The 25,287-nt window shown below is 45.8% G+C and overlaps 1 protein-coding gene across 2 annotated transcripts; it reads right to left on the reverse strand.

Moving 5' to 3' along the window:
• Positions 1-1,428: 1,428 nt before the first annotated feature.
• On the reverse strand, positions 1,429-24,703 carry LOC147888143 (Biotin/lipoate A/B protein ligase family). 2 transcript variants are annotated; one of them, XR_015543143.1, is made up of 5 exons: positions 24,453-24,703; positions 24,115-24,353; positions 20,161-20,309; positions 15,429-15,647; positions 1,650-1,739 (listed from the first exon to the last, which is right to left on the reverse strand). XR_015543143.1 is itself a non-coding variant. In XM_087393788.1 (4 exons), exons 1-4 carry the CDS (start codon positions 24,626-24,628, stop codon positions 1,518-1,520), a joined length of 786 nt encoding a protein of 261 aa, XP_087249914.1. In that variant the 5' UTR covers positions 24,629-24,703; the 3' UTR covers positions 1,429-1,517. The 2 variants fall into 2 exon arrangements, 1 of the variants encoding a protein (XP_087249914.1); XM_087393788.1 differs by lacking the exon at positions 15,429-15,647 and having other exon boundaries at positions 1,429-1,739.
• Between the last annotated feature and the right edge of the window lie 584 nt (positions 24,704-25,287).

A 25,287-nucleotide genomic window follows, 5' to 3' on the forward strand; every position in this document is an offset into this window, starting at 1 on the left:
TAACCTCTTGTAGAGACTAGGCCATTTCTACCTTGGTGATTGGGCCATGCGAAGAATAGGTTTCGAAAGTTTACCCATAGTTACAATGAAACATGTTTCTTCAAACTTGCAACATAATCTCTTGTTCAAAAAAGTGGCCCTTTACTATTGTGGGTTTTGCCCTTATTTGTCTTTATGTGGGATAGCTCTTAATTTGCAAATTGTCTTGTTACTAATTATTAATTGATGGTCTTCACATTATAGTCATTGTCGTTATACTAGAATTTGCCTATGGCCTTGACACCATTATTTATGCAATTCACATCGACAGATGGAACTTGGCAATCACCATTCCTGCATTCTAGGTTTTTTAGTTATATGTATTACTAAATCTAATGAGTAGGTTCCAATTTTTCATTCTTTAATACCATTCTTTCTACTTCACCACAATTGACATTCGTGGACAATAGGCAACAGAATATATGTTTGATACTTCTATGCATTGTGCGTCATTGTCTAGTGGACGTAATTTCAACATCAAACATATGGACCTCATACCATGGGCCAAAAGTACAAATTCAAGTTCGTAAACTTATCCCTTTTTTTTGAAATATTTCATCTGGTTGCAATTTTCACACGCTTTTGAAATTGTTTGTAAGATAAGGATGACAATGTCAGACCACAACTCACCTAGAGTAGTCACATTAGAGGTAGTCGTAGCAAGGATTTAGGCTACTAGACTGACTTTACTAAGAAGGAGGTCAGAAATCTAATTATCCAAGTTTGGATGTTCATAATCAGTCTCTTTAAGAGAAGTAGCGATCAATTTGGAGACATGGGGCCATTTGGACAACTTGCGGAGTCTTGTGAGGGTGGAGTGAATTCCTCAATTAGCTACCCAACAGCTCTAACTGAAGTATCCTATGTGTGGTGCAAAAGGCAGGGAAGCCATGACCTACGGAAGGGAAGATGAGGACTGTAAGGCCAGTGGTAGCAATTGGAGATGTGTTTGCTCAATGAAAAAAGAATAGAATTCCTTGGGAGGAAAAGGGAGAGAGTAGTGGAGTGAGAGAATACAGGAGAGGACATGGGAGTGGAGGAGAAAGGAAAGTAGGCTTCAGCTGCCATTAATGCACCATTCTGCTGTATTTGCTTAGTAAAGCTTTCATCCTTTATTCTAAATCTACAATTCTAACTTCCCGCTCTTGTGGTAAACTTGCAAGAACTACCTTGTGTTGCCACACAATACAAAGCACCTCCTTGGGTAGGTGCAGAAACATCCTAACTGTTCAACCTATCCCTTAACATAGCAAGCAATAATGAAAAAGTAAAACCTGTTTCTCGGTAAATTCTAGGTGTAGGTTCATGTTGTAAGCTTGCAAGGCATAAAGGTGGAAACCTAGAGAATCTTTACATGCAAGGGTCCTTCAAAATGATATAAGCTTCTTTAATGCTTCGATTCTAAGATTAAATGAGGGGTCACATATTTCAGACAATTTAGTCCAAGGTCCTTCAAAAAAGGAAAAATCACATGCTTATTAATTGTCCACAAAAGAATTTAAGCAATTTTCCAACTCATCTCGAGTCAGTAATTTGGTTGTGCGAATGTAATCCAAATCCGGTTTTTGTGAAATCTCTTCAATACTCAACTCTTTCACAGAGAAAAACTGGTCCAATGCATCCTTAATGCTACCTAAGAAGAGGCTCCTTGAAGGACAATAATCTTTAAGCTTGCAGATGAAATCTCCATGAGCACGACCCTGGTATGATCACCAACAAATAGTTTTGTATCAGCTAAATGAAATTAATTGTGTTTGAGTATGTGAATCTGGGCCATGGAGGAAAGGGGGGGCGAGGAAAGAGGCATGCAAAAAAATGCCATAGAAAACAAGTTCCTTCTACAAATTATTATCTTGTTACAGCATTGTGCAATACTTATGAAAGCACTCTGATCTAGAGACTATGTCCGACAATATGTCTAGCAGCATGATACTTAGAACATGAACCACCCATTTACAAGGATCTGCGTCAAAATCCAACATTAACTCATAGCATGCTTCAAACTGCACTCATTACAGGACTAAACAGCCTCTTGAGGTGAGGATGAGGATGAGGATGAGGATGAGATAGTACTAAGAGCTACAATCCAGTGCTAGGAGGCATAACAGAAACCAAGTTATCAGCCATTGGCTTGGAGCAAAGCAGACAAAGAAACAGATTTTCTTAAATATGTAACATGTAGAAGAAAACAACCTCATTTTCAATATACAAAGAGAGCAGCTTGAGATTACAGCAGAATCCCAAGGCAGACTAGAGTCAAAAAATTCCAACGCTCAATCTAGAGCCTTGCAAAAGCTGGCTGTAGCCAGGCCATGCTACATCAATAATACCCTTGATCGTGAACATTCCAGATATTTGTAAAACAAAAGCTCATCCAGATTGCCATATCATCAACCACATGCAGAGGTTGGAAACAAGATAGAACAGGAGAGAACGGAAGGAAAGGAGATTGTAATGTGGAAACAGTTGACTTAGCGGATGTGAGGCTTGAACAAGAGAGGATGTGAATGCACACACACTTATCTATACGTGTATTCACGTGAGTATATATTGCATTATCTTAGCAGCTGGAGGGAGTCCAGAGGAGCTGATGGATCCACTGACATAAGAGAAGGCTTCAGCAACGACCTTATGAAGGCAATAAAGGGCAGCAGGGTGAAGCATTGTTTGAGGAGGTCAGCAAGGCCATCAACAGCACTAGGGATGTAGAAATCTAAGCGGCTAGAGGTCTCAAGGGCATGTAACCATGGAAAAAATGTAGCCTTAAAGGCTGTAAATAGCTGTATGTATGTCCCAGAACAGGTTACTAGCAAGAATGGAAAGGTCAGATCAACCAGATTTCCACCCAAGAACAACTCCCTTTACAAGACATTTAGCACTGCCTTGCCTTGACGAAATGGCTTCTGACATGCTCCCATTAAACATGAAATGCCATCATCGTTGGATGATGCATGTTTTGACCTTGAACTACACGATTCCCTCCCCTTTGTATATTTTGTCCAAGAACAGCTATACTAGCAAGTATGAAAAGGTCAGCTGAACCGGGTTTCCTCCAAGAACAACCCCTTTGCAAAGCATTAACGCTGCCTTGCCTTGACGAAATGGCTTCTGACATACTACCCCCTAAACAAAAAATGTCTAGTTGGATGATGCACGTTTGGATTTTGAATATAAAATTCCCTCTCCATTGTGTCATTAACTTCATTGGCTCGGTTCACTTGTGATTGCAGTATCCTTGGCTGCCAGCTAGTTAGGTAACCACCCATATACTTCGCATTCTACTAAAATAGAGAGGATTGCATTTTATGTGGTAATTAATCTAGTTGTCACATAGATGATTGCTTTGACTTCTCCACTGCGAGTTTTGATCACTTTGCTCCCTCTGCCTTGTCCTTTGGGTGACAATCCTCTGTCTCTAACAAAATGCTTTGCCCTTAATCATTGCCAAGTGCTACTGATGGCCACCATTTGTAGATGAGCCAAGATGCCTTTGATCTTTTTGAGTAACAAGCAGTTAAGTTCCTCATGTGGGAAAGTTTTCTGAGAGAGGTAATAAAGTACTCATAGGAAGGTCCTAGATCCTACATGATGACTTGTATGCACTTCTTATCACTGATAAGACAGCCTATAACCTAAGAGGAATCTGATATTCTTGGGTGTTTGGGAACAGACGACGTTAGAATTTGACATCTCCTGATGTACAGTATAAGTGAGGGCTTCTTTGTGGGTGTGACTGCCTAACGTGAGGTTAGATCATGGATCCGTACCAGGGCCATGTGTACAGCCAGGGTACTACACTGGATCCAGCCATATTCAGGGATGGTTCGGGGGTACAGCAGGAGGTCTGGCCACAGATGGGCTGGTACAGGCCTGATTTTGGGGGTGTTGGGGTCTGATTTTGCCTGCCTCAGGAGGCGCCTACAGCCACCCAGTTAGCACCTGGGTTGGGGGCCAAGCAGGAGTCAGGACCCCAACCTGGTCAGGTTAACTGACCAGCCTGGTCGGGTTGACCAAACCCGACCCGAGCCTGCTGACCCAGGGTCAATCCAGGTCATCCTGCATAAGCAAGCCAACTGTAGGGTTTGGGGACCTATATATAGGCCCCTCCCTACCCTCTTTTCAGCATCTTGTGCCAGGGTTTTTCAGCAGTTCAGCAGGTCTTTTTACCAGGTATTGGGTGTCAAATTCTCTCCCTCGATCACATTTTCTTGCCTGCTGTGACTTTTCTGATTTTGCTCCGTTTGCTGTTCACAGATTTGCTGCACTTTCACATGTATCAGAGCAGCCAAACGAGTAGAGCTTGGGACCCAGAGAGCTGCAGGAGCAAGCATCGGGTTCAAGGCAAGTTTGCTGCTGTTTGGAGGCGTCTGAGGGACCATTGGAGCGTGCTGAGGGTGGACTGTTCGGAGCAGACAAGCAAGGGAGCTGAAGGCGATTTTGTTAGAAGATACCGAAGGCAGGGGCAGCACGTGTGTGGATCTAGAGAGTTGAAGGCTGAAGCAATGGAGCAGCCACCCTTTCTTCCATTCTCATCTTCCTAGTTTATTTCAATCTCCTCTTTTCCTATTCACCCTTGTCTCCGAGAAGTCAACTTTACTTGAGATGGCTGAGAACAAGGTCAAGATCCCTGTCCTACCCACCTTTCTAGTGGACCGGCAGTTGGATGGCAACAATTACGGCATATGGAGAGCTATGATGGAGTCAATTCCATTCTTAAGCTTGACATCTCCACCAGCTTCCAGATCCTCCCCGCAGTGTCATTAGCCTCCCATCATCGCCATGAGCTCAGTAATCTCTCTCTGTGGCTTGTATGATTTTGAGAGAAGAGTGTGAGGGAGAGATAGAGTAGGGAGTAGAGAGACACACTCACAGTAGTCACACACCAATGGGTGGGGATAAAAGAATGAGTGGTACCTCCCCAAGTACACACAAGTATATATATATATGGATAAGACTAGGGTCACTAAGTACCTAAGTACAATGTGTACTTAGTGTACTTAGTAGTACTAGATTAATACTGTTACAAGGGTGGCCAGTGCCTTTACCCCAACAACCTCCCACTTAAAGGCAGTGTGCCCATAAGAGAGAGTAAAAAAAAACAGCAATATACATCATTATGTACAGGACCAGTTGGTCTGCTTATCCAATACCCATAAGCCGTCTGCAGTGTGCAAACCGCTCAGCAGCCAATCCTTTTGTCAACAGATCTGCTGGATTGTCATCAGTGTGAACTTTCACAAGCTGAAGTTGCTTGTTCTCAAGCACCTCCCTGATAAAATGATACTTCACGTCGATGTGCTTCGTCTTTGCATGAAAAACAGGATTTCGTGCCAACTGTATGGCACTCTGACTGTCACAATGCAACAATGGAGTATCACTAGAGTAGCCCAAATCTGCCACTAGCCGAGATAGCCATATAGCTTCCTTGCACGCCTCAGTGGCTGCAATATATTCAGCTTCTGTAGTAGACAAAGCAACGCATTGCTGCATTCTAGATACCCACGACACTGCACCTCCAGTGAAAGTGAAAACATAGCCGGTAGTAGACTTCCGGGTATCAGGGTGACCGGCATAATCAGAGTCTGTATAACCCTGCACTTTTGCATCTTGACTGCCGAAACATATACACAAGTCCTGTGTACCCTTTAGGTATCTCATGACACCTTTCACTGCATTCCAATGCTTCTTGCCAGGTTTAGCCATGTATCTGCTAACCACTCCCACTGCAAACGCAATATCGGGCCTGGTTGCAACCATAGCATACATGAGACTGCCACAAGCTGATGCATACGGAATCTTTGACATCTCAGCTCTCTCAGCATCTGTCTGAGGGCTGTCCAAAGCGCTGAGTTTCACATAAGGAGGTAATGGAGTACCAATACTCTTCCCCCCCTCCATGTGAAATCTCTGCAAGACCTTGCCAATGTATTCCTTCTGAGACAAGTATAGCAACCGCTTTTCCCTAGCCCGAAGTATGCGCATACCCAATATATGGTTGGCATCACCAAGATCCTTCATATCAAAGGTCTGGTGCAATCTCTGTTTCAAGGCATTCATTTCGTTATGAGATTGTCCAGCAATTAACATGTCATCCACATACAAAATGAGGATAAGTAAACTGCCATCTGAAGCTGTCTTGGTATATAAGCAGTGATCAATGTCACTTCTCCTGTAACCCTGGGTTCGCATGAATGTATCAAACATATGATACCATTCCCTGGGTGCCTGCTTTAGACCATAAAGACTTTTCTTCAGTCTGCATACAAGCTTCTCTTTGCCCTGCACTGTAAAACCCTCTGGCTGCTGCATAAAAATTTCCTCATGTAAATCACCATGAAGAAATGCTGTTTGGACATCCATTTGGACCAAATCCATATCTGCATGTGCAACCAATGCTAATACAGTTCTGAGTGTTGTCATCTTGACAACGGGAGAGAATATCTCCTCAAAGTCAACACCATATTCCTGCTTGAACCCTTTGGCAACCAGTCTGGTTTTATGCCTTGGCTTTTCACCAGGTGTGACTGTAAGTCTATAAACCCATTTGCATGGCAGGACCTTTTTACCAGTAGGCAAGGGTACCAATTCCCAAGTGCCATTCTTGTGAAGACTGTCCATTTCAGACTTCATAGCAAGATCCCATTGAACCTGGTCTGCCCTCTGCCTAGCCTCTTTGTAGCATGAAGGCTCTCCACAATCAGTGAGCATCAAATAAGCAATGCCTGGAACAAATCTTTCTGGCTGCCGCGTCTGCCTGGTTGACCTTCTAACCCAAAGACCATCATCTTGAGCTGGCTGTCCAGCCTGTTCATCATCCAGATAAGGTGGCTGTTCCATGATTCCTGGCTGCATTTGCGTGTCAGGAAGATCACCTAACTGTGCCTCATCCATTGGGATGTTTTCTGCCATAACTGGCTGTCCATTTGGATCGGCTGCAGCATCATTTAATGGCTGATTATGCTGCTGTTGTGGCTGATTTACAGCCTGTCTGTGTAGCCCATGATGCCTGTCATCATCAATAGTTACTTTTAAAGGTTCCTGCTGTACAACAGGTTCCTTGAACATGATGGTTTCATCAAACACGACATCATTGCTGCGTATAAGTTTTCTGTTCTTGGGATCCCAAATCCTGTAGCCCATCTCACCTTTGTCACCGTAACCTAGGAATATGCATTTAAGAGACTTTGGATCCAGTTTAGTTCTGTCCTCCCTGCGTACATGCACATACGCGACACAACCAAAGACCCGTAGGTGTTTGTAAGACGGAGGCTTGCCCGTCCATGCTTGTTCAGGCACACCACCACATAGTCTCTTGTTTGGTGACCTGTTAATAAGGTGCACGGCTGTCTTTACAGCTTCAGCCCAAAATGTGTGGGGCAATGCAGCATGTGACAACATGGATCTGACTTTCTCTTGAATGGTCCTGAACATTTTTTCAGCTGTACCATTCTGTGGAGGATCATATGGTGCAGACAAAACCCTTTGGATACCCTTTGCCTCACAGAATTCTTGAAATTCTTTGGACAAGTACTCTCCACCATTGTCAGATCTTAAGGCTTTCAGTTTTTTGCCTGTCTCATTTTCAACTAGTGCAACAAACTTAGTGAAAGCCTTGAACGTATCACTCTTCTTTCTGAGAGTGTAAACCCACACTTTGCGGGTGGCGTCATCTATGAATGACAGTATGTACTTTGAACCTCCTAAAGAGAGTGTAGGCATCTCACACACATCTGTATGTACTAGCTCCAAGAGCTGTAATTTCTGATTTGACCTTCTCTTATGAGGTATTTGTACTTGACGACCGTAGAGACAAAATTCACATTTCTGCAAATCTGAATATTTTAGACTCGGCAAGTAACCAAAATGAGCCAATTGCTCCATTCCCTTAATACTCATATGGCCAAGCCGGCTATGCCACAATGAAATCTTTGGCAGCTCGGTGGCATTTACATCAGAATGCGGACAATGTCCAGCATGAAGTGAGTACAAAGTATCAACCTTAGGACCCCTGGCAATAGCCATTGCCCCTTTGCTGATTTTCCATTTCTGATTACCAAAGGTGGTAAGATAACCATCATCATCCAACAACCCTGTGGAAATCAAGTTCTTCTTCACCTCAGGAACATGCCTGACCCCTTTAAGCATTAACTGCTGGCCATTTTCAAGAACAAGCCTGACATCACCTATACCAATGATAGAACATGCATGGTTATCACCAAGAAAGACAACTCCCTTCTGCCCTCCTGCATATCTGACAAACAGATCTCTGTAGGATGTCACATGAAAGGAAGCACCTGAATCTATAATCCAGGAAAACATATCTGATCCATCACCAGCATGAAGTGTATGAGCCTCCAGTGAAGAGGTGAAACATATCTCATGTCCACTGTCACTGTCACTAACATAAGTAACATTCAGCTCCTCTTTTTCTTTGCCCTTAGACTTGCCTTGAGCCTTGCCTTCTTTGGCTCTCTGGTCATTCTTTTGAAAACACTTTTTCTCAATATGTCCCTTCTTGCCACAATAGTTGCATACAAGATCACTCTTAGAGCGGGACTTGCTCCTGTCTCTTTCTTTGTCTTTTCCACGTGTTTTGGACCTGCTGCGTGCATTCAAAGCATTTGACTTCCCAATAGCATTGTTCTTTCTGTTCATCTCTTCCTGTAGAAGAGCACTCTCCACATCTGCAAATAACAGAATGGTTTTTGAGTTGCTGGTAGAAGTCCTGAATGTGTCCCATGACTCAGGTAGAGAACATAGGATGAGTGTAGCTTTCAGCTCATCATCGAGCTTCAACCCCTGGTTGATCACCTGGCTGAATATGCTGTTAAACTCAATAATATGAGTGGACATAGCTGTCCCCTCCTTCATTTGAAGACCAACAAGCTTTTTTAGCCAGTAAGCTTTTCCCGTGGCACTTTTCTTGGCATAAGTATCCTCAAGACGTTGCCACATCTCCCACGCAGTAGGTTCATCCCTGATGCCTACAACCAGTGAATCAACAACTGTAAGCATAATGGTCGACCTGGCCAAGCCGTCCATCTTCTCCCACTGCTCATCAGTAATGTTGGAGGGCTTAACACCCTTCTCCTTTATAGGTTTGTACTGGTCCTTCTGCATCAACACATTGTAGCACTGTGTCCTCCATATGTCGTAATTTTTAGCTCCTTCGAGCTTCTTTATCTGGAACAAGGACGACACGTCGCTGCTGGAACTCATGGTAAAGAAAATAGAGTTTGACTCCCTGTAGTCGTGCAATTAAGCACTAGTTACTCCAAGAAAATTCCCCCGCAGCGGAAGTACGATCAGAAAATGAAATTGGTACTGTTTCAGTGGCATAAAACCAACTGAAAGTCTTTCTCCCACTTGCTGCAGAAACAGTACAGCAAGCTGTTGTTGTCTTGTCAGCTGGCGAAAGTGCGGTACAGCTGCTTTAAAGTGCTCCAGAAAAAACCCAGAACTGATTTCTTAAAAGATAGCAGTACTTTTTTTTTTTTTTTTTTTTGACTTTTTGACAGTCAAATCTGGTCAAACTTGCTGTTTGACAGTCCCGGACTGTCAAAAAACAGTGAATCTCTGATTGTGGATGAAAATCTCTGATTTTAGACCTCCATATGCTCCAGAAACTTCCCCCCCAACTGAAAGTCACAGTTTGGAAGTGAGATTGCTCAAAAGCCCTTTGAATGCATGAAGAAAATCAGAGATTTGACCTCCAATTGAAAAAGATTGACCTTTGACCAAAAAACACTGTAAGTCAAATTTGCACTTTCAAGGCATAGTAGTGCTCCACGAGATAGCCTGATGCATGTAGAGTGCTCCCACGTGACAGATTGCCGGTCAGGCTACAAAAGCCCCAAATTTGACTAAAGTCAAACTTGGTCAAAATCGACCAAATCTGTACCAAATGTGGATGTACTTGCAGCAACAAACTAAAGCATTTGTCCCACACATATTAGCATCAAAAGCCCCTTGAATTGACTGCACATTCCGTGCATTAACACAGTAAATGTCATCAACTACAGCTGCTCACAAGGCATGTAACCTGCATCCAATAGCATACACTGTATGTGTCTGAACAGATCTGACCAATGCATATACCCAATGCCAACACTGTGTACAATCACTGGCCAAGTGATAAGACCTGTCTCAACACTGTTTGCGGCATAACGCCTCAGTGCGAGTGTAAGCCCTGCCCCAAGTAAGATACCTGGCTCACAGATGGATGTTCCAGATGTCGAGAGATGGATGATACCAGTTTACCTGCGTTTTGCAGATTCGCCCTGCAACCTTGCAGCCACGCCCGTCCGTACGGCTGTACGGACGACGTACGGCCGTACGGATGTGTCCGTACAGCTCCCGCGCCCTTGATCTGCAGTCGATTTGCAGCCTGCGCGATGCAGCTGGTTTGCAGCCTGCGCGCTGCTCTTGCAGCCCGCAGTCTACCGCCTCGAAGTCTGGCCTTGCAGGTGGCCTTTGCTGTAGCGCCTTCGAGATATTTTGCAGCCGCCTTTGCTGCTGCACCGCCCGCGCCCTCGCACTTGAAGTCTGCACCCTAAAGCCCTGGCCTGCGTCGATACAGCTGCGCCTTCGTGCCTTCCCGGAGCCCTTGCAGCCGCGCCTTCGCGCGTTGGCTGCGCCCTTGCAGCCGCCGTTGCAGCCGCGCCTTCGCCCTGCAGTCCGCGACCGCACGCCCTGCAGTTCGCGCCCGCCTTGAAGCCTGGCCTTGCAGCCTGCGCGCTGCAGGCTGTTCCTTGCGCGATTCGTCCGTACGGCTGTACGGACGTTGTACGGCCGTACGGACTTGTCCGTACGGAACGTACGGTAGGGGTAGATGGGAGTGAAGGCGGAGGGAGAGAGCCCGTTGGCTCTGATACCAGTTGAGAGAAGAGTGTGAGGGAGAGATAGAGTAGGGAGTAGAGAGACACACTCACAGTAGTCACACACCAATGGGTGGGGATAAAAGAATGAGTGGTACCTCCCCAAGTACACACAAGTATATATATATATGGATAAGACTAGGGTCACTAAGTACCTAAGTACAATGTGTACTTAGTGTACTTAGTAGTACTAGATTAATACTGTTACAAGGGTGGCCAGTGCCTTTACCCCAACAGATTTTACTTTGTTTCCGCACTTTTGTCCCATAGGCCTGCGAGGCCTCCCGCGGACGTTAATACATCTTTCTTTCTTTCTTTCTATGTATCAATATCGTTATGATTATGGAATTTGTTTGTATTTCTCATGGGTGTATGCCCGTTTTAGAGGCTCCAGCCCCAGCTTATTGTATCAGGTTGCTTTTAGTCTCGTAGACCCTTTGGTCTTCTGAAGACTCTAATAAACTCTTTCTTTCTTTCTTTCTGCAGTCCTACGACCTCGCAGACTACATTCTTGTAGGGGTTCCAAAACTAGATCTGCTTGATGCAAACCTTGGGATCCTTGAGCAGGACGCTGAGACTATGGCTCAGCTCTGAGACCAGGTTAATGCACGGGTACGTTCTTTATTTTCTTGAATTGCGTTCCTCGGGTCAATCACATCAAGCATATGACACTAGCAAAAGGCATATGGGAACATAAGGCATCACTCTACGATCGTGTTTTCCCAATGAAGAGAGCATCTCTTGATGTACAAATGAGTGTTGAATCCCGCCACGTCTACTACGATGCAGGAACATGCTTCAAGCACTACAGCAGGAGATTTCAGGCCGAGAAGGAGATTTCATCTGAAGACATGGCCATCACTCTCTTGCCTCATCTTTCCTCCCAGTATTCTGCTTTTAATTCTTCCCTGATCACGGGTGGGAGGTTGAATACTTTCACGTGGGAAGAACTCATGCCAATGGTGCTTGATAAGGAGGAGCACTTCCAGAGTCCTCTACGAGAGGGGCATTGGCTGCCCCGCAGAACAAAGGCCGGAGAAAGAGAAGTGCCTCCTCAAAGAATAAGTCTAATGCAGAGAACGAAGCATTGAAGGCGGAACATCCCTCGAATGCACCTATCACTCCAGCCATTGTACATCAGCAACTTTTGGATTATTTGACTTCTTCTGCAGGAGAGGGGGTTGCCCTGAAGGTTGATGATTCCAGGGATTGGATCGTCGATAGTGGAGCATCTCGGTACATGTCCCCATCCTCGCTAGGTTCCAAGACTTCAAGATCACGGCCAGTGACGTATGCATCGGCATCAATTATATCATTGAAGTTCATGGAGAGGAAAAGCTCAAGATCATCCCAGATGGCAAAGGCAGGAAGCACTCCTATCATGGATAAATCAACCGGCCAGGTTGTGTGTGATGGCAGGGTGCAATTGACAGCAGGTGGGCTTTGAAACCCCTACAAACGATACACGGGGATCTGTGGAACTATGCAGGTCCTGACTCTAGGATGGAGGGCAATTCACTTATGTTGTTGATTGATGACTTCAGTGGGTCTGTTTCCTGGTCCAGAAATAATTAGCTTCTCCCTGGTTCTGAGAGTTGTGTGCTCTCATGAAGAAAGAATCTGAGCTGAATGTGAAGTGTCTACAAGATGACAAGGAAGGAGAGTTCTGCTCATTTTACGCGGAGAAAGGCATCGACGAAGAACTTGCAAACATCGGCACTCCATCCGAGAATGGGGTGGTTGAAAGGAAGAACAGGACTGTGGTGGAGACGGCCCGTATGATGCTAGAGCACCATGGGACTCCTCGTTCCCTTTTGAGGAGGCTGCCTCGTTTCCTTTTGAGGAAGCTGTAGCAATGACTGTCCATTTCATCAACCGATCTCCAACGATCACAACACCTAAGGTAACTCTGTTTGAGGCGTATTTTGGTTGTAAGCATGATGTGTCTCATTTCAAGGTGTTTGGACATGATGCGCACGCCCATATTCCCAAGAAACAGAGGGGGAAGATGGATGCAAGATCCCACAAGAAGGTCTTTGTCGGCCACAATACTCAGTCAAAAGGGTATAGATTGTACCATCAAGTTAAGAGAGTTGTGCTCAGCTGGGATGTAATATTTGATGAGTAGATACCATTCTCAGTTGTGGATCAGCCATCAATTCTTGGAGAGCAAGGAGACTATGAAGACCGGGCCATTGTTTCCATTCATGAGCCTAGAGCAGGTACCTAAACCTCAACCAGATGTTGTACTGAAATCCAATCCCGAAGTTGACGAGGAGCACCTGTAGGATGAAGAGACTTCTAGTTCTCAGAGGATACCAGAGGTGGTTGATGAAAACATTGAAAGATTCCAAAGTCACAAATATTCCCAATGCATAAATATAGGAAGACGGCCCCCGCAAATCACGCCATGGCCCATGGTAAGGAAAAGGTTCTGAAAGCTTCACCCTTACAAGGTAACTATGCCTTGATGTCTCACACCATGCGGGATAAGTGTTAGAAATTACCCAACAGAGGGTACGCACAGCCGAAGACTGACAGAATAGCCCAAGAGCTCACACAGTGTGGTGTGCGGTTTGGAATCACAAACGTCTTAACTTAATGTGCATAGAATAGATGTGCAGACTCATCAATAGATAAAGAACCAGCCAGATATAGAAGTCACCAAAATAATATATTTCCGTCCAAAGCTATGGACACAATACAAAAGAGATAGATCCAAAGCCCCACTAATGGTGTGGTCCTATGATCTTACCACAAGGTCCTCCTATCTGCCGGCTATCTCTAGACTCGAGCCCGCGTCTCCACCTCGAGCGTAAGTAGACTTTCCGTCCAGATCACAACACCTTGCTGCCCTAGAAGACAGCCAAGGTCCAGCCTCTAGGGAACTCAGTCTGCAGCACACCTTTCACTCTCCTTCACCCCCAGTGTGAGGCCCAAGGGAGTGGCTTCTGGCTGCTCCTGTCTGCTCCTGCTCTTGCTGGATGGGGCTCCTACTCCCCCCCACCATGTCTGCACCATGCTGCAGCCCTTTGCTGACACCATGTCCTACCCGTACACTTGCTGTGTGCACCCGTACATGTCCATACCATTGCTGACATCATCGTGCCTTCGTTCTAGGCTGGAGATGCTGCGCGGACCTGTTCTAATCTGTCCTTGACAGTCCCCTGGCCATTCTCTGCCAGATCTACCCTCGAGGCAAGCTTCCTTCTGCCAAGTACTCTCCTCTCTTTCTGTGAGGTGCTGCCCATGTGGCAGTCCCCTCCCTCTCTCTTTTCTTTTGCCCACATGGCAGCCATGCTGCTGCTCATGTGTCAATCTCTCAACCCCAGGTTCACCCCCCCCATGATCTCCTCATATGGGGGCTTACAGATGGGGAGGTGAGTTGAAGCCCCCATTACAAAACTGGAAAGACTAGACTACCTAGACAAGGTGAATCCTCACTAGATCCGTGAAGACTCTAAGGCTACCCTACTGGTCTGTTGCGGGGAGGGCTTGCTACTGCTATTCTGAGGCTGATGCCCAAATGTGGGATGAAGAATGAGGGCCAAATGCTTCCTTTTATAGCTGCTAGGTCAGCTTGGCCAACTTGGTCAACGCCGACCGTTGACCAAGTAGGTCAAAAAGTCAACACACTGACTTTTGACCAAAAAGTTGCCTCTGTGCTTTTTATCTACGACAACGTGGTGTTACCTTTCTGTTGACTGTGCGCTGATTGCTGACTGCGCAAGGCTGCCTGCATGGTTATACGGATGCCTGCAAGGCAATTGACTTGGCTGCCTATGTTGGCACCAGCTAGCATGGCCACAAGCTTGTGGATGCCCGTGACAGGACCACACTGATGCAGCCATATTCAAGGCTGTTTCGGGTGCCGGAGACTTCACTAGGGTATAGTAGGAGGTATGGCCACCCACGGGCTGATACAAGGCTAGTAAGGGCTTGATTTCGGGGGTGTTAGGGTCTGATTTAATATGCCCGGGAGGCACCTACAGCTGCCCCGTTACCACCTTGCTTGGGGCCCCAACCTGGTTGGGTTAACCAACCAGCTTGGTGGTGTTAACTGGACCAGACCAGACCCTTCTAGGTCGGGTTAGGCTGACCCAGGTCAGTCCAGGTAGGCCTACATAAGCAGGCCGACTGTAGGGTTTGGGGACCTATATATAGGCCCTTCCCTACCCTCTCTTCAGCATCTTGTGTGGGGGTCTTTATCAGCACTTCAGTAGGGTTTTTATCCGGTGTCGAAGTCTCGCTCCCTCCATCACATTTTCTTGCCTTTGAGTCTGTTATTTTTGCTCTGAATTTGCTGTTCACAAATTCGCTGCACTTTCACGGATGCATGCCTAAAAAGGCCGCAAACAACTGGATTTCATTGATTGAACAGACAATTGGAGGTGACAGCATTTAGACAGGTGTTGTATGAAACCCAGAAACCTAATATCATTAGTGAGCAAGGAACTAAACAGAGACATGTATTGAGCGTCTCAACTGAATTGAAAAAAATTTGTTCCATACCGTGGCCTTTCCTATACAGAAAGTGAAGAGTCACATCTGGAAAGGTATACATGCATGAAGACGTGCATCCCCCTTTGACGAATGTGCTTTTATGAGAGGCTGCACAAAGTATAGTCATGAATACAAATGCTCCTCGCCATGAAAGAGTGTCTCTCCATAGAGTTGTATGTCTTATGATGCATCTTGCCTCATGTGAAGTGTCTCGAGTGACATCCACTCCTGCTCAAAATAAAACTTGGGTGGTAAAATGAACCAATGCACAGCAGAAAACTTTAGATGATCGAAGCAGTCTTTAGAAGATCAAGCTACTTTCTTTGGCAATCTGCTATTGTGGTGGCAGAGCAAATTATGAGTCTCAAGTTGAGAATAATCAAGAATGTGGTGGAGAATAAGTCGTTGTATAGTCTCGAGTTGGGGAATGGTCAAGAATGTGGTGGAGAATAAGTAGTCATATAGTCGTGTTCAATCTTTAGAGCATAGTCATCTGTATTGAAGCAGTTACATCACCTGAAACGAGTGCTTTTAACCACAAAATATGAAATGTAGGATGAGTTTTACCCAAGGTGGCTAATTAAAACTTAGTTGTAAGGGCCCATAATTGCACAATCGTAGTAGGAAGCACTAAGTTCACTATCTTGTAGTAGTGCATGCTCAGGAAAGAATTCACCATGCACTTTGGGTACTTGTAAATAGTTGAGAGAGAGCGAAAGAGAAAGAAAGAAAGAAAGATATGTTAACGTCCTCGAAAGGCCTCGTGGACCTATGGGACAAAGTATACCAATAGAAAATAGCTCATACAAGCCTCAATAGACTAAAGCAAAGGACACGCTAGGGCCCTTGTTGAGTGCTATACTAAGCTAAAGAGCTCAAGAGCTCGACCAAAGAAACTCAAATGCAAATGCAAACTGAAAGGTGGGACTCAAAAGCCAAAACCCGGCACCGTGGTGGCTCTCCAATGGGCTACGAAGTTATCCCAAATCTGTGTTTGTCGAGATGTCTCGCGCTGTGGTAGAGGACGTGGTCTCCTCGATCTCTGGATCTGATGGGCTATGTGTGTGCTCTCGTCACTCTCCATGTCGTGTGCGGTCTCTCTCGGAAGTATCGTGTCGGCTCTCTTTGCTGATCCATACTGCCCTCATATTAGCTAGCTGCTGCTGCTCCACCTCACAATGTCCTCGATTTGACTCAAAAGCATAAAAGTCTGTGACATGTCCCTGTGCTCAGCCTACCTCAAGATCATGTGATGCAGTCACCTCCTGCTGCTGCTCTGTTCTGTTGCAATAGTGTCTCTTTTGTTGGAGGTCAACATCTCTTGATGTCACCTAGAGAGAGAGAGCGCCTTGCTTGTGGGTGTGCCTGCCAGGTGAGTGAGGGTAGCGTAGAGAGTGAGGGCCTGTGTCGTGCATGTGCCCGCCTCCCATGAGAGTAGGTTAGAGTGGCTGTCTAGGGCCTCTTGCGCGTTGCCAGGGAGGTCAGGAGTTTCCCAGGCAGGGTACGGAGGTGTGTGTGCAGGTGTGCCTTGTGGGGCTGTCCTTTAGGCGCCTCTTAGAGCCCCATTTATGGGCTGTGGAGTAGAGGGTGGTCAGCCACCTTGCTGGCTTCAGCCCTCCATGGGCTGAGAGGCTTGAGCCCTATACATATGGTCGGCCCACCTAGGCCAGGTCGGCCATTTTGGAACAAGGGCTCAGCCCTGATATAGGGCCTTGTGCAGCCCTATATAGGAGGCTGTAGGGGTCGGACCATGTAGGCACCAGCCCCTTGCTGGCCGACTAGGAGGCTGGGGGGCTATATATAGGCCCCCCCACATGTGCATTCATGAGTTTAGTTTGGTGTCTCGCAGAGGTGCAGAGCCAGCCCACAGTAGCACTTGAGGAGCAGGTCATCCACTCCCTTGTGCTCCCCTTCTCTTGATTGTTGAGCTGTTTGTCTGACGTCTCGAGCAGCCCGTTGGTTCTGAGGTTTTCCCCCAGTTCTAGCAGGGTTTTCTCCAAAGATCAATTGCAGTTCTCCTGTGCCTTTCTCTCTCCTTTCTCTCCTTCTAAGTGCGGTGTGTGTGTGAGGCGTGCTCTCTCTCTCTCTCTCTCTCTCTCTCTCTCTCTCTCTCTCATTTGTTTCCGCTGCACTTCTCACATGGTATCAGAGCCACGGTTGGCTTGAGACTTGAGGAGCGGAGGGAGTGTTGAGCCAACACACACACAAGAGGACTAGGGTGCTGTTTGGAGGTGTCTTTGAGGAGCAGCGTGAGGGAGGAGTGGACTGTTTGGGTGACTAGTGAAGGGTGACTTTGAAGGGTGTTTTCAGATCAGAAATGAGGTGTTTTCGAGGGAAGAAAAGCGAGGTGTGAAGGTACAATGGGCTGTCAGCCCCTTCATCCTCTTCCTCAGCCCTCTCCTTTCTTAACAACCCTCTGTTCCCTTCTATCCCATCCATCTTCCCTTTCAGTTCAGCTTCCTCTTTACTCCGACATGGCGACTTTGTCCAAGATGGCAGAGAACAAGACTAGAATTCCAGTGTTGCCCACGTTCCCGGTTGACCGGGAGTTGGATGGGTTCAATTACAGCGTCCGACGGGTGATGATGGAGTCTATGTTACAGTCATACGACATAGCAGATTTCGTCTTGATAGGTGTTGCCCGACCAGATCCCCTGGCAAAGGACCTTGGCATCCTAGCGCAAAAGGAGGCCGAGACCTTGTCTCAACTCTGGGACCGTGTCAATGCCAAGGTAAGATCATTTATATTTCTTAACTGTACTCCTCAGGTGATTAATCACGTGAAGCACATGACTGTGGCCAAAAGTATATGGGAGCATTTGGCATCCATGTAAATCCGAGCCTCTCCCACGAAGAGGGTTTCACTAGAGGTCCAGATGAGGTGGTTGGATCCCAAGAAGTCTTCATCGATGCACGACCACATCAACAAGTTACAGGAACTTCAAGAGGAGATCGTCTAGGCGGGGAAGCAGATTTCATCAGAGGACATGGCCATTACTCTACTATCCCAGTTATCCTCTCAGTACGAGGCCTCCTATTCATCCTTGATCATGAGTGGTACAGTGAATGAGTTGACCTGGAAGAAATTGGTCCCCATGGTGCTTGACCAAGAGGAGTGCTTCGTTGATCATACCTATGACAGTCAGCCTGAGGTTTTGACAGTTGATCAGAAAGGCACAAAGCAGTTGACAACTAAGGAATGAGAAGCTCTCAAGGAATGCCGTACATGTAACTGATGGTGGCTAGAAAGGTCATTATTGGCATCAGTGTCCCCAACAGAATGCAGAAGGGTCTGGTAACCAATTGGCCAATAGTGTTACTCCTACGACCACGTATACTCCAGCCTTCCAGTAGCATGAGGCAGGCACTGCCAGCAGGCTTTCTGGATCCACATGGAGGATAAATTGCTTGTTTGTGGTAGTAGGACCTGGCGATTAGGTGCATCAAGCAAGAAGTCATTTATCGAGGCAGGCTTTCAGGCAAAACCTCGAGCCACGACGAGTTGTTCCCGCTGACTTAGGTGGCAGTATGTTGCTAGTTTGTATTCTGTTTGGACGTTATGACCTAGCAAATCCAGAGGAGGTCTCCTAGTGTTCTGTTGCAGCTATTGTCTGATGCTACTGGAGATCCGAATGGGTCAATAGATTGCTAATGCAAGAACCCAGACACGATTGATCATTGTGAGCTGTTATGTGCCTGTTGCATCAACTTGGAGAAGTATCATGGTGAACGCTAGCTGCAATATTTGATGAGGGATTGAGGGCTTACCCCAAATCATCCTAGACCCCATAGTCACCAATAGCCACTCAAATCTCCTCCACTCTGTCGCCGACAAATCACTCCCCAAAAAGCCATAGATGGCAGTCGGTCTCACTAGGGTGTCGGAAAGCCAGCCCCTTGTCAGTGAATCCTAGAAATGCGCCTGGAAGCATTGTCTTTAGTCGGGCCAAAGCACCATGCCCTCATGTGAGTCATGCCCTGGCTGCATGGGTTATCGTGAAAACTGGCCCTGTGAAGACTGCCCCCAAATAAGTGTAGGACCTTGGTAAGTGAAGGTATGTCGGTGAAGCTAAGCGTGAGGTATTGAAGATCATAACCTTGGTCTTCCCAAGGTTAACTGTCAAGCCTCTCTCTCTCTCTACAGAACACATCTAACATCTCCAGATGTCTCTGTAGTCCTCATGTTTTTTTTGCATAGATGTCATCAATTAAGTTCTGTTTGAAATTTTTTGTTTAAACTGAGCCATGAATTCAGATCTATTCATCCAAAGAGCATCCATTGCATGCTCAACATAAAATAAGCTTGGGATTTTGTAAGGATAGCACACAATTCAAATGTAAAACCCATAAGCCAGCTCAAAGATACAACCCATAAGCAAATATTGGCAAGGTGCCACGCATGACCGGAGTGAAGGGACAGTGAATGGAGTGTCGGAGTAATTCTATGCAAATAGTATGCACAGGAGTAAGAGGACTGGCTGCTATTAAATAGCACTGGCCTGGAAATTTTGAGAAGGAAAATTGTTGTAATTCCCACTAACCAAACGTCAAAGGTCATTTCATGGTGAAGCATCTCATTAGTGAATAGAGTCTATTTAAAAATTCCAAAAGATGTACACACACACAGCATGCACCCACACACACATGAACACCAACATGCATGCACACACACCATATGCACGAAAGGGATTTAAACTCAAATTGTGATGATACCATGCTATACATCGAAGTATAAACATACCGCTCGATAGCTTGGAGCCCTATCTGGATGTTTCAAATATGCCATGAATGTATCCTTATAATCCCACAAGAAAGAAGTATGATGAAGCCAACGATCTTTAGTAATTGACTGTGCATTGCCGCCAAACTTGAGCTCTCCGAACACATAATCTGGAAGAGACAAACAATGCTTTAATGATTCCAAAATGAAAAGCCAAAAAAGCAAAATCAAAGTACCACTGAACAAAAGTCTCTTCTGTTATTCAAATATTAACATCTTAAAATCTCAGTTCTGCTTCTAATTTCCATAGTTTAAGCTCAACTCTACAGGCAGCCTTCAGTCACATTTATGGCTGGTATTTATCCACAATTATCAACAGTAAATGCTTTCAAACAGAGAAGTTGATGCATACAGATCAGGACATACTTGACTCTGCATTAATCATAGGGGGACAAACGAATCTAAAGTCAGCTGTGGAATGTAAGCCTCTCACTTTGTATTATGGTTCCAGTCTCATGGCATGTCTGTACACCACCTTCCCCATACTATGACTCTACAGAGGCCCGTATGCCCCTACCAACTCACCAAGAGATCCAAAGAGTGATTAAAAATGACCTGTGGCAGGTGTACATCATTGGACACAGGTCTTCCCGTGCCATGACCACATGGCACTAGGATAGCATTTTATAAAGAGCATTTGCCTCCACTTGATTGAGGGGATGGTTCACAGATTCATCTCTCTCATGGTGTGTGGATTGCAATGCACCAGCTGCAGACCTCATATTGATTTAGAAAGACTGGAAGGTTCTAGCCACACAGATCCATCAAGAGCTGAGACTATGCACACGCTGTCATCTGCAAGAGGTGGCGAATGAGGACAATGTGTGAGATGCCCAAGGTACTACGAGATATGAGGTGACTACCACTGCTTGTTTACCCAAGGATTCATAGACATGAGTTAGATCATTGACTACTAGGATCGGTATTGTATGGACCTCTTTGTCTTTGAGATCACTAGGCATAAGAGATGAAACTCCAAAGGCTCCCTTCCAAATAGGAAGCTTGGCAGCAAACAACTAAAGATTTATTCCAGATAGACCCTACACAAAGTGGACACCGCATGGCTGGGAGGTAAAGTCTTCTCCTCAAAAGAGCCTGTTACGCTCAAGTTGAGGTAACATGACCTTGAAAGGGTCAGTGGACATTTTCCTTTAAAGGATCAATGTTTGTATTAGGTGACTTCTCCCAATCAGCGTCGAACCAATTTCGTTGGTGTGTGAGCTGTGGAAGGGGTTGGCAGTCCCACAGGCGAGTTTTGAGTCAATCTTCACTTGGTTTTTACTAGGGGCTGCCAATGGTTACTTTTCTACAATTTTCTATAGTTTTATGTGTTGAGTTCTCCTATTTTTTATTCTTCGGGGAGATCATTGTATATGTTTTGGACTAGTTATTCATGTGCTAGGATTTCTGGGTTACTCCAGGTTCTATCTAAGGGTGTGCATTACTATTGTAATTGAAGCTTAGTATCATTGTAATAAAGAAATATACCTCGGATAAGCCCAGGTAGGGGGTGTACCTCTTTCACACCCCATCGGGTGCCGGACTCTTTCCCTTCTCTTCCCGATCCTTTGTGTGTGTGGATGTTCATCTCAAAATAATGGCTATTTGAAATTCCAAGTTTATTGAGTAATTTAACTGAAATTTGTACTTCCCCATAAGCACGACTCTAACAAATACCATTTCCTTTTCTCATCTTGTCCTGGGACTTCAAATTACAACATACAGCCCAAGGGTCCTCTAAGATTCCAGCAAGCAATGTGTGTATTTTTAATGCAGACTATCCTTGCACGCCAGATGCTTCTAGAAACAACCCTGTTCCCCCACTTTCTTTAATAAACAAATTACTGATCTCCACCCAGGGTTATCAGATTGTGTTTCCGAAAGCCCCCCTCCTACCTATTAGCGTTTACCCCATTTTAAGCACCTTTCCAGAGGCACCCTTGAAACATCTCTCCATTTACTGCCATTGAGAGGTAGATACCCCCAAACTTAGGAGACAAAGGGAGCCAATAGAAACAGCAGGATGCTTAACTAGAATCTTCTTTAGAAACCAGGCAACTAATTCATGACCTGCTCTGATTTCTTCTCCCTCACGCACAGAAACTTATGTTTGAGTGTGACATAAATTCTTATGGTCATACCCAAATGTACTAGAGGCTATCTTGAGCCACCCATTGAAGCCATACTTTCTGTAAGGAATGGCAATGGACAGATCTAGGGAATGTAAGAGGCTCTCTCTCTCTCTCAAGCCTATTATCATCTACTGAGTGGAATGCAGGCACTGTAAATGGAAAAGACTCACGTGCTTTGTTGTGAGCATGTGCAGCAATGAGGTGGGATTGGGTTGCAACAGTCCCCCCCCCCCCCACTTCCCCCCACTCTGACGAGAGTATTTACTGTTATTGCTGAACCAAAAGGCTGGATACAAATACAACTGTGCCCATAGGCGGAAACCAAATGGAATGAAGGGGAGACCCTTACTGTGAGGATGAGATGGAGAGAGGCAGGCTGCTCCTTCATCCTGTTGCTGTCCAGGTTGAGGCTGAGGATTTGCTGCTGTAGGCTGAACTGCTGCCTGAAGTCTCCCCCTGAATGAGAGGTGAAGGCGCCATTTTATAGGTGTAGGGCAGATCTGCTGGCAGACTGAGTCTGTGGCCAGATCTGCCATAGACTGGCCTGACCTGCTCTAGACCCGACTGATGCCTTGTGCCAGTATATTGCTGAATGGTTTGATGTCAGCTGTACCTGCACTATGCCTGCTCTGTACTTGCACCTGCTATTTGTATTGCTGTACCTGTCTGTATGTGGGTGACATCAGCAGGCTATACGGCTGCTGTCCTGTGTCTGCTGCTGTCTTGGGCTGCAGGGTGTTGCAGAGCTGCCAGCAAGGTAGCCATGCCATGGGCTTGCAGATGCCCATGACATCCCATTTGGCTGAATCCATAGCTTAAATGCCCAATGCCCTCTAGTCAATGTTCCAATGATGAGAATGGTGTTGCCATATCATAAACGGCACAGTGGTAACCATAAAAGATAACTCTATATCTGGATGTAGCAATGGCTGAAATGGATATAAGATTCTTAGAATATATAAAACATCTAGAAGAAAGTCCGGATCTCCAGATGCTGAAGTGAACTCGACTTGGCCAATACCTTTCACTGTATAAGAAGCATCATTGGCACAAGTCACAGTGTCCCTCTTAGGCGCCTCATTCAAAGAAAGAAATGGCTTGTTGTATGAAGTGTCTTTTAAAAAGCCACACTATCAAAGTACCACTAAATGCTTTAGAGAGACAGCCATGCACTCCAGATGCTGAAGTGAACTCGACTTGGCCAATACCGGTAGCACCTTCTTTAGCTGGGGGATGGAGAATGTGGTAGACCACTAGCCCATGAGGGAACCTCTAGCAGTGCAAGGAATTGAGTGTTTGGGGCTGCCAAGTTTGCCAATGCATTCTCCCAACGTTATTAAGGGGTGATAATAACCTTATTAGAGGACCTTATGCGCTGCTTTGGAGATACCCACGGGAAAAAGGATGCTGGAATTTGACAGCAAGATGGCTGGGGGGTGTCAAGTTGACAACGGTTCCATGCCTTTCTGGCGTCATTGTCTTTAGATATGGCAGCAAATGGTTAGAGCGTCTGCTTTGGTCACTCAGACAGTCTCTGTTCCGTGGCCCATTTAAGCTTGTGCCTGTGGAGATGGTCAGAGAATCAGAATGCGATATAGTCCTGAGGATGGTCCCTAAGCTTCAGAAGGATCCCTTGCGATGGGCTGAGGTTTGAAGCTGCCCCATTTGTTTTTACTTGTTGCATTTTGAAGCTTTTTTGGGCTCCAATCCAAAAGGAAAAGAACGTTTCCGGTTATACACAAACACTAGCACAGACAAAAGGACGTCATGAACAGTAGCATACCGTGTTCACGTAGCTGAAACCCAGGATTCGCCTTGAAAACAGGGCTATAAAATTTCTCTGTCCAATGCATGATCGGCCTCGGAAAGAGCTGCAAACCTTGCACAGCACCTCGAGAACAAATTAAAGTAACAAAAATTGTGCTTTCGTCGACAATAACTGTGCCTCCACCACTGAAACGCTTGATAACGGGTACGTGGTCCTGCACAACCTGACTGAGGTGAAGCAACGTTTGGGGTGTCCTGCAAGTAGGTGCATGTTCAAATGACGAAAACAGGAGCAAAAAACACCTTTCAAAGATCACAAGAGCATGAAAGTGATTGGGAAATAGATGATCTCACCCTGAGATGCCCATAACAATAGCAGGAGGCTGGGTGCCATCATTGAGGATGCACCAATTGTCAGTGGTGGCGCGCAGCAAACGCTCTTCAAGCATCAACTGGTGGAGGATAGGAAAAGAGTGTATCCTGACAAGGTTGATAACAGGAAGGAGACCCTTATTCAGCAGTGAAGCCATAGACCCAAGGGAAGGTTCTTGTTGCAATAGCTTGGGGGCTCTCACCCTTTGTCACATGGAGGCCTTTTGTTAAGATTCTCGCACAATCCTTGCGTATCGAATGCCTCACGCAGTGCACCTTCACATAACGGTCCGGCAAATGCAAGTGTGTCTAAAAACGAGACACAGCAGTCGGATTGCATGTGCCCCTACCTCCTCCGCACTGTCCAACAACAAGCGCTTTCGGCAGATTCAACTTGCATGTGCCCCTTGATTCTAGTAACTCGATCCCTTGACGGATTGCAATCGGAAACCCCTCTCTCTCTCTAAAATATATGTGTGACACTCTTATTGGCATTTCAAAAGCTCATTTTTTTAAGGGATTCTAGCCGCGTGGAGCCACACCAACTCTTCAAATCCTCTCTCTCTCCTTCCTCTCTCATTGGTAATTTCTTCCTTCTCTCCCTCTCTTTCTCTCTCTCTCTCTCTCTCTCTCTCTCTCACAGCTTTCTGTCAATTGTTTCTCCCCCTTCCTCTCCTTCTCTCTTCTTCTTCTTCTTCTTCTCTCTCAGCTTCCAGTGTAGGCCTTTTGAATGTATTCAACTTGTTTTGGCCTACCCCAAGGTGGCAAGGGCTAAGGCCGAGTTCAGACCCCGGTCGGTGGTGCTTCACACCACTTT

The sequence above is a fragment of the Dipteris shenzhenensis genome, chromosome 22 (assembly GCF_047967505.1).
Source record: "Dipteris shenzhenensis isolate YYH24624 ecotype China chromosome 22, Dip_SZ_1.0, whole genome shotgun sequence".
Classification (NCBI taxonomy): domain Eukaryota; kingdom Viridiplantae; phylum Streptophyta; class Polypodiopsida; order Gleicheniales; family Dipteridaceae; genus Dipteris; species Dipteris shenzhenensis.